At 47.6% G+C, this 10,034-nt stretch overlaps 1 protein-coding gene across 1 annotated transcript; it reads left to right on the top strand.

The window, feature by feature from the left end:
- The first annotated feature begins 1,002 nt into the window (after window positions 1–1,002).
- Window positions 1,003–7,300, top strand: TAC4 (tachykinin 4 (hemokinin)). The gene is made up of 5 exons (XM_006833652.1): window positions 1,003–1,130; window positions 3,591–3,679; window positions 5,122–5,154; window positions 6,149–6,208; window positions 7,260–7,300. The coding sequence occupies exons 1-5, from the start codon at window positions 1,003–1,005 to the stop codon at window positions 7,298–7,300; spliced, it is 351 nt and encodes a 116-aa protein (XP_006833715.1).
- The last annotated feature ends 2,734 nt before the right edge of the window (window positions 7,301–10,034 follow it).

A 10,034-nucleotide genomic window follows, 5' to 3' on the forward strand; every position in this document is an offset into this window, starting at 1 on the left:
TCCTCAAACCACCTTGGAAATAAGTGCTATTATTAATTCCATTTACAGATGAGGCTAAAAGGGATTAAGTAATGTGCCTAAGGTCACACAGCTATTTAGTGATGGAGAGAGAATTAGAATTCAGGTCTATCTGATAACAGAACCCTTCTTCTAGATAAGTGAATAGACAGTTAAACAAACAGACTAGTGGGTGGGTGGCATGGATGGATGGATGGATCAGTGAATGGGTGGATGAATGAATGGACAGATATACCAGTGGAAAGGTGGGTGGGTGGGTAGATGGATGGATAAATAGGAACTAGACTGAGAAGGACCTTCAATGCCATGCTGAGGAGCTAGAGAGACATTCGAAGTTTGGCAGCAGGGAGAGACAGATCAGGGCTTTAGATCACTTTGACAACATTGGGAAGATTAGTTAATCTTAAAGCAGGAGACCTTTTTTTTAATTTTGCAAATCTCAATTTCTTCTTGTGAGGAGTCTCATTTAAAAAAAGAAGAAAAGCACTGTGTTATTTCTCTTGGGAGAGAGCGTGTATTTCTGTGCACTGGTTAAGTTCTGAAGGGCTTCTGTACTGGAGAGCGGAGGACCATTCCAAGCTGAGATGGGCCCCTGAGGCTTCCGGTCACTCAGGTCACTCAGTCTCCAGGCCCCACACACTGCCCCTTTGTACATCTGGGAGGGAACACAGCCAACAGGTGAGGCAGGTGTTGCATCAGATGCTAAGCCCAGGGATCAAGTATTGGGGGTGGGGTGGTGGGAGTGGTCTGGTCCCTCCTTCTGAGGCAGCGTCCCAACATCATTGGCCTTTCCAGCCAGGAAACCACCCCAGGGAGTCAGATAAGCTGAAGGAAGACAGTGGGATCCCTGGGAGGGCCAGAGAACAGGTGGAATTTCCTTCACCTACACTAAGGCGTCAAAGAGTGAACGGAGGGTCTACTGGAGGTGGCATCTTCGGACCAAGAGGGGCTCCACAAGAGTCCCGGACTGGAGTTGTATCCACCATGCTGCTCTGCCTCACCCTGATTCTTCTGACAGGACTGTCTGTGTGTACTGCGGCAGGGGACTGCGGAGAGGAGCTGGCCCTCAGCGCTGAAGCAGGGCCCTGGGTAACTATGACCCTGGAGCGGGAAAGACTCTGACCAGAACATGGGTGACCAATGGTGGGGGGCAGGCAAGCCTACTATGGCTGCAAGAGAACAGGATGTACAAGGCAGGGCAGTATGTCTGACTCCCTCTCTTGGGTAGGTTCCAGGCCATAGTCCTAGGCCAGGTAGACCTCCAAGGGGGCAGATACATACCAGAGCAACAGTCATGCCATCCCAGGCCACAGTGAGGTCCCTAGAAACTCTGGTTGAAACTCTGGATGAGCCATCAAGCAGACAGTCGTTGATGGTGAGTCTCCCTCTTCATTGGTCTGAACATGAAAGTTTGTGGCTGAGAAGATAGCCAGACTGAGAGGCCTGGATTCAAGTCTCAGTTTCTGCAGGGCCTCCCTGTGACCTTGGAAAGGTCACTGCAGCTCTCTGGACATCAGTCTCCTCACCTTTAAAGTGAAGGGGTGTGTTAGATGGCCCCCAATTTTTTCAAGCTTCTACATGCTTTATGGAATCAGTGCCAAACTTGAGGGTAGCTGGCCTAGGCAAAAAGAGGTTATGTCGTGTGGGGGGGAGCTCTCTACATAGTCACCTGCACGCCATCATCACGCATCTCACCCTGACGTAGGTACTAATCCTTACTCTCTTTTCACTCTCCATAATATCTCTCTTTTTCCCAAGACACAGGGCTTGGAATGCAGGACAAGAGATTGGGTTCAAGCTCAGGAAGACCCTAGAAACACTATGGGTTGCTCAACATGAATTCAGGGGAGGTACCTTCAGGGATGATTTAATCAACTTTCTAGCTCTCGGGGTATCCTTGTCTGCAGTCATCAATGGGGCTGGCATTTGAATCACACAGAGGCGGAGAGTTTAGGTGGGGGCAAGAGTCCAGGTAATACATGCCTCCTCATGATCCCCTGGAAGAAGCACAGTGGGTGGGAGAAGGGTGACTCCTATTTAATTCCTGAACGACCATTCTCTCCAGCCTACACTTGAAGGCTGCCTTTTACCAAGGCAAAGTGGTTTTCATGAGCTTTTCAAAAATGGATCTAAATCTCCAAAGAGCCTTTTCTGGTTCCTGGCCAGGCTGGGTGACTCCAGCCGGAGACAGCTGCCCTGGCCACTGACGTCCCAGGAAAGAGGCCAATTGCAAGTGACTACTGAGTTAGCCTAAGGCTTAGAAAACAATCCACTTCTGATCCTAAAAGTTGGTACAAGGCAAGTTGTAAGACAAAGAAGGGCTTCCATTGCCTTCTGGTTCCTGCTGGCCCTAAGGGAAATTGGAGGTGGAAGAAAGAGCCCCCCATGAAGCCTATGCTCCTGGAAGCTGTTTGCCTGTCTTCCACTTTCTCATCCCTTTACCTTATTCCCGGACTGTCAAAAGAAGGAGTCTCATTGAGCATTCTGCACCCCAAGCCCCTGTGTGCACCCTGTACCAGGTACTAGGGAGACAGAGCTGCAAGGACAGTTTAAGGACTATCACCCACGGTCATGTCCTCAATTCATTCTGTCACCTAGCAGCTGCTCACCTTTTCAGCAGATCCAAGCAGGCCCTCTTCAATGTACAAGTTGAGGTCAGAGTTGGAAAGACTCTGGCTAAGATCTGAAATACTAATAGAAAAACTAGAGCTTTAGCCCATAACCCTTGATTTAAGCCTTTTACCCCATCAACTCAGGAATTCAAGTATCTGCCCAGAGTAGTAGCTTCCACCTCAGACCACATGCCATGAATGGGCAGCGCAGGATCCAGGGCAGGGTTAATTTAGGAGAATGAGGGAAGTGCCTGGGGAAAGGAGAAGCCACTCTGTCTTGCCTATTGGATGCCCACCCTGAGTTCATCGATTGCCCCGCTCAACTATGCTGGAGACACTTCCCAAGACAAAGCAGAACTCAGTGTTAGAGTCAGTCTTTCTAAGTTTAACTGTTCCTGTGTGACCTTGGACAAGTCACTTAACCTCCTTGAGTCTCAGTTTTCCCATCTGTAACATGGGATAAATCGTGTTTGTGGTGATTAAATGAGATTATGAGTGTAGTGTTTGAGAGCCCAATTTCTGAGCCAGATGCAACTTCTGGCCCCATTACTCACTTCCTAGCAGATTGAACTTGACCTAATTATTTAATCTCTGTGTACTTTGGTGTTTTCATCTGTAAAACGGTAACAGTAGTAATACTTACAGGGTTTTGATGAGTACTGTATGAGTTAATACGAGGGGACTTCAAAAAGTTCACGGAAAAATTCTGTTATCTAGTAATCCCATTTTTTCATGAACTTTTTGAAGCCCACTCATACATTAAAGTTCTTAGAACAATGCTAGAAGCTTAGTAGGTGAAATGCCATGCTTTTACTTATTATTGTTATGAACAGCATTGTGTAAAAGAGCCCAAAGCAAGTGCTCTTTGGTTATTGAAGTGATTATTTCTCAGACTGCCCTCCCTTCACTCGTTACCAGCCTCCGCAATTCTAACTCTAAGTCTCTGCTTTTCTAGGAAGGCTCTGTGTCCAGCATTCATCTTCAACTTCAGGAGGTGAAGAGGGGCAAGGCAAGCCAGTTCTTTGGGCTGATGGGGAAGCGGGTGGGAGGTAAGTGACAAAGGTGGGATGTGAATGACTAAGCACTGGATTGCAAACCTCAAGGTCAGCAGTTCAAGCCCACCAGCTGCTCCTTGGAAACCCTATACAACGTCTCTATGAGTCGGAACTGACTCAACGGCGCTTAACAACAACGATTAACAAAGAGTAGTTCTGTGTGGGTTTCCAAAACACCAAGTAGAGACCTTCAAGCCCAGGGTTCTGAGTCAGCTACTCCATTCTAGCAGGGGGCGCTCGACCCATGAGCCAGGGGGTTTTGTTGCTAAGTGCCATCAAGTCAGTTCCTATTCATAGAGGCCCTGCATAGGGTTTCTGAGGAGCTTTCATACTTCGGATCTATTATTAGGAGGGACCAATCCCTGGAGAAGGACATCATGTTTAGTAAAGTGGAGGGTCGGAGAAAAAGAAAGGAAACTCCCAATGAAATGAATGAATTAGCATAGTGGCAGCAGCTACAGGCTCAAACATAGCAACGATGGTGAGGTTGGCCCAGGACTGGGCAGTGTTTCATTCTGTTTTGCATAGGATTGCTTGAGTAGGAACCAACTCAATGTCACCTAACATCAACAACAAATCTCTATGCTATTTGCTTTTTTTACATAGGGGGCATGCTTTTGTAATTATATATATATGCCACTAAACACTTTTGGCCTTCAATTCTTCCTCTGCAAAATAGATTCGGGACTTGGCCATTTCAAAGATCTTTTTCAAATCTAACAATCCATGAGGAACAGGGAATGGGAGTATAAATTAAATATTTCTTGAGCACCTACTATGCTCAGACATGATTGTTGTTGTTGTTAAGTGCCATTGAGTCAGTTCTGACTCATAGCGACCCTGTGGTTTCTGAGGAGCAGCTGGTGAGCTTGACTGCCACCTTTGTGGTTCAAACCAACCTTTCAGTCCAGCACATTAACCCACAGTGCCATTCCACAATATCTCCCCAGTTAACCAATGAGGTGTCCTGGAGGTTAACTATAGTGTTAGCTGAAACGTTAGAGGTTCAAACCTACCAGCCACTTCATGCAACAAACACGTGGCAGTCTGCTTCAATAAAAGTTTATAGCCTTGGAAACCCTTCTACGGTGTCCCACAGGGTTGTTATGAGTTGGAATCAACTTGATGGCAATGGGTTTGGTGGGTTTGGTTATAGTCAATGGGGAAACTGAGGCTCAAATAAATGAAGTACTTTTCACAAGGATGCCCAGCCCAGGTGCCCAAAACTCTGTGGTGCACTTTGCACTGCTCTACATTGATTCCTATAAGGAACAACCAGTTGTGTGGCCACATGAAGATAATCGGAAGTAACTGGAGATCACTGAAAACCCATCAGAGGCACCAAATCCCAAAAAGCCATGCGTGAGCCCTTCCCACCTCACCCTGAGCCCTGGTGGAGCAGTACAATCCTCACTCCTCTTTTCTTTTCCCCCCAGGAATATCACCAGTCCAGCCAGTGAGAAGAACAGGTAAGTGAGTGTTGCCCAGACCTTCCTCTCAGCATCCTTCCTGGGAAAGGTAGAGATTTCCTGGCCACTAAAGGTCAGGGAGGTTGGGAAGAAGTTCTGGCCAAGGGTTTGCCAAGCTGGCAGAGCTCTTCAGAGGGTGGGCCAGCACGATTTGGCCACACACTGGCTTCCTGGACAGATTCTTGTGGTTCTTTCCTTAGTGAGACAGTCTATACCACAAGGGAATGGGTTAGGGATAAAGAGAAGATGGGGATGAATCTAGTTCTGACAAAGGTCCAGTTACCTTGGGTCTAAAACCTGGGGTTGGAAAAGCAAATTAAATACCAAAGAGGAATACTCAAGGCTTCAGTCTACTCCTCACCCTGCATCAAGGACCTTAGTGCCAATCTGAGAAGTCACCCTTCTGCAGAAAGACTTCAGTGAAAAAGGTAAAGCAAAAATAAAAACAGCCAACCTTTACCCACCACCCTGTCTACTCTCATGCTCAAGTTCAGCCCCTACCACGTCCAGATCTCCCAGCCCCATGTCTCACGGCTCTCCTTCCCTGGCCACTCTACTGCACTGTCCTGCTGGAACATGTGGCTAATGTCCTGAGACTGAAAAATTCTGGCAGACAGGCTTTGCATCCCCAACCTCCAGCAGTTTCTGCCTATTAGAGGCATCCACTAAGGGACCAAGGGAGGATAAAGGAGAGGTCGAGAGGAGTCAATGAATTAATCAGTAAAGGAATGAACCAATCCACACAAGTTCTGGTGTGATGTTATAGGATAAGCACTGGAGTACTAACCATAAGGTTGGCGGTTCAAACCCACCAATTGCTCCTTGGAAACCCTATATGGGGTTGCTATGAGTCCGAATCGACTGGACGGTACTTGACAACAACAGTGATTTTATCAACTCTCGGGATGATTGAGAAATGACTCCAGTTACAAGACTCCAACTTCCCAAGACAACATTCTCTGCTGCCTTCTCTCTCTCTTCTCTCCATCAGTAGGGTATCAGCAAGGACAAGTGATCCAGGGCCTCTTGGCCAGGAGAGGACCATCTGCAGGAGGTAGGTCAGAGTCTCCAGTGGATCATGTGGGTGTCATGGGAAAGTGACCACTTTGCCTACAGTCTCCAAGATGGGGGTGAGGCAGCTAAACAGACAGAACAGGCTCCTCACAAGCCACTAGGTGGAGGCCCCGTAAGAGAAAGCTGTCCTGAGAGAGGGAGGTGATCCTGTTGATGATCCAGGCAGGAAACAGCCACAGTTCTGATATTGTACCCTCCCCACTCAGCACATTGTGTCCCCCAGGAGACCAGCTGAACCACAAAGAATTTCTAGTTTGTTAGACTCTACAGCAGTCCCCTTGTTCCTTCCTGGTTCTTAAATTCTAATCATTAATCATTAGAGTGTCACACCTTTGGTCTTAGGAAACTTTCTCCCTTCAACAGTTGCAAATAAGTGCAAATTATCCTGGGAGGGTTAACATCCTAAGCAGCTATCAGCCAACACCTTCTAGTAGGGGCCAGGCTCGAAATCAAATCAATGAAGGCAAACTCAAATGGCCTGACACCTGAGGAAGGGCAGTGGATGCTCAGCCAGACTTGGGCCAACAAGCTGAGCTCCAGTTTGCCTTCCCTAATGCTTAGCCGGCTCCCCAGAGTGGCAGACTCTTGGGCCCCTCCCTAGCTCCACTGATGGAGCACCTGCTCTTTCTAACCCCTGGCTTTTAGGAACAAAGATGGAAAAGTCCTTCTATTGTTTCATCTCAATAATTGCAGTCCCCTCCCTGCAACATTAGTTATACCGCTTCCTCCCTGTGGCTCCCATCTCCATCCCACATCCCATCTCTGGGGAGGCCTGGGAATTTCTGAATACTGTTACTACTTCCAGAATTGGGAACTGAGGATTAGATGAGTGGCTTGGTCGTCATTGCTCTGGGGGCATTTACAGTTGAATAACAGAAGATGTAGCCAAAGAACAAACCTGTAGTTTGTTGTCCTGGATATTTATGAGAAACCTGAGTGAGAGGAAGGGGAGCCTTGAACAGAGTGCCTGGGGAAGGCCTCCAAGGGTGAAGGAGCCAGACAGACTCCCCTAACCACCTGTCCATGTGCAGAGCTCTCCCCAGACCAAGAGGAGGTCCATGGTCCCGAGTGAAAGTCCAACCACATGCCCCTCTCCCTACCTGGATGTCCAGCTGACCAGTCAGCCAGGCCAACTCTTCTTCACGCGTCTCCTGTTTCCATCCTGGTGCTTCACACCAAGCCCATACTGAACTCACTGGCTTTCCCTCCAGGATGCTGAGTCTCAAGCAGCAGTTGTGCAAAAATGCACTGTTGTCACCATCATGAGCAGGAGTGCTTCCCTCCGCATGGAGTTCTCGCCTCACTGTCTAGTAGGGATGAGGCTCACACATTCCTGTCTCTCCTGCGCCCAGCACACCGCACGGGCTCAATAAATGACTGAACAGTGAGCGGCTTCGTCTCTGGTTCAGGGCAGGGCAGGAGTGACCTGGGCTCTGCATCCTACACAGTGGCCTGCCTGACATGTCAGCAGGCCAGGAGGTCTTGTTTGGAACTGCACAGGGATATATGACAAAGACCTGGTCTCCACACTAGGGGGGGATACCGGGCTTGATGCAGACAGACAGAGGAGAAATGGGAAGGAGACCCTTACTGGATAGGGAGGTTGCACAGGCCTCTTAGAGGGGAGAGGATTTGAGGGCAGGTGTCCCATCCTGAAAGAGAGCAACCGCCTCCTACCCACACTCAGGATCACAAGGATTCAAGTCCACGTATCTTCTGATATGGAGAATCGGGGCCCAGGTCACTCATCACCTATCTTGTATATGGTGGCTCTTCAAGTAACTGCTTTATTTTTAGGACGCAAGCAGGCAGCCACCCAGTGAGTGTTAGGGAGCACTCCAGAGAACTGAAACTAAGCCCCATCCTCAGAGCTTCCAGTCTGATGGGGAGACCACCATCCCTTCCCTGGAGGTGTGTGGGCAGGCAGGATACACAGGACTCCAGTCAGAGTGAAATCCCTGCATGTGAATCCAGGTCCGAGGTGCTGAGGTGTGGCACAAAGAAGCAATTGGAACTGACTTCAGCAGTAAAAGGGGCTCATTCATTCTCTAGCTTACTTTGCACACCTCTCTCCAAAAAGAAGGGATTTGGTTAGAAGTTGACTGGGGTACATGACTCTTCGGGGGAAGAAGGGAGGTATCCTTGGGCTATGTTGAAATGGAGGGCAAGGTGAGCACTGGTGGAGGCCATCTGGGTGCCAGGGGAGGTTCAGAGACACTAAGGAGAAGAGGCCATAGGGCCATCAGCACATCCACTCGGATTTCTTTTATTTGCTCAAGACAGACCGTTCACCATGAGCTCCCAGGTCGCTGCACAGTAAGCCGTGTATTCATTCTCCATGTCACCACCATAGCCAGTGTTGTTGTTGTTGTGAAGTGCCATCAAGTTGGTTCCACCTCATAGTAACCCTATATAGGGTTTCCAAAGAGTGGCAATCCAGTGCTTATCCTACAGTGCCATACCAAGTCTCCATGTCCAGTGTAGGACAAAGAAAATATGGAGGTGGGATAGTCAAGCTTCCTCCTTGGAGTCTGGCACAACTAAAAAATTCCCAAAGTACTTCTCATTCTACTTGTCCCAAACCCACCAGGCCCACTCACCTATCCCACCTTGTGTTGTGGTCCTAAAAGCAGATTCACTGCCATAACTCAACTCAGAAGAACATCAAAGAAGACTGAAGATTTTATTCTGGTGTTTGTTTGGGACACTTAGAAAAAATTAAATTCACAAGATATATAAGTGGGTAGTATCTTCTCTGTGCCAGCGCTTCATAGGAACTCAGATGGGACTACGGATATAAAAGAAGGGGTTGTTTTTGTTAGGTGCCATCAAGTCAGTACCCTATACACAACGGAATGAAACACTGCCCGGTCCTGGGCCAACCTCATAATTGTTGCCACAGTTGAGCCCATTGATGCTACCTACCACTTTGCCAATCCATCTTATTGGGGATCTTCCTCTTTTTCTCTGACCCTCCACCTTACCAAACATGATATCCTTCTCCAGTGACTGGTCTCTCCTGACAATATGTCCAAAGTATGAGAAACAAAGTCTGACCATCCTGGCCTCCAAGGAGCACTCTGGCTACACTTCTTCCAACACAGATCTGTTGGTTCTTTTGGCAGCCTATGGTACTTTCAATATTCTCCTCCAACACTATAACTCAAATGCATCAATTCTTCTACGTTCTTCCTTATTCACTGTCCAGCCTTCACATACATATGAGGTTATTGAAAATACCATGGCTTGGGTCAGGCGTACCTTAGTCCTCAAGCTGACGTCTTTGCTCTTCAACACTTTAAAAAGGTCTTGTGCAGCAGATTTGCCTAATGTAGTACATCGTTTGATTTGACTGTTGCTTCCATGAGTGCTGATCCAAGAAAAATGAAGTCTTTGACAACTTTAATCTTTTCACCATTGATAAGAATGTTGTTTAGTGGTCCAGTGGTAAGGATTTTTGTTTTCTTTACATTGAGATGCAATCTATACTGAAGGCTGTGCTCTTTGATCTTCATCAGTAAGTATTTTAGTAGATTGGAATTGGTCTTTGAAGTAGGAGACTGGAATTTGTCTTTGAAGACCTAAATGTCTTTATAAGGGAGCCAAGAGTCTTGTACTCTATGCAAAACTCACACCCTGGTTTCCAGTCATATCTTTTCCAAACCCACCATGTTCTCTCAAACTTCCACTTTCTGAACATGCCAGTCTTCCCTTTCCGCTGAATTCTTACTTAGAAATCTATTTCTCAATGAAGGTTTCCTACCCAGAAAGCCACCTGGGTCCAATACCTCCTCCAAATACCTGAG

This window comes from Chrysochloris asiatica, unplaced genomic scaffold, assembly GCF_000296735.1.
Source record: "Chrysochloris asiatica unplaced genomic scaffold, ChrAsi1.0 scaffold00007, whole genome shotgun sequence".
In the NCBI taxonomy this organism is placed as follows: domain Eukaryota; kingdom Metazoa; phylum Chordata; class Mammalia; order Afrosoricida; family Chrysochloridae; genus Chrysochloris; species Chrysochloris asiatica.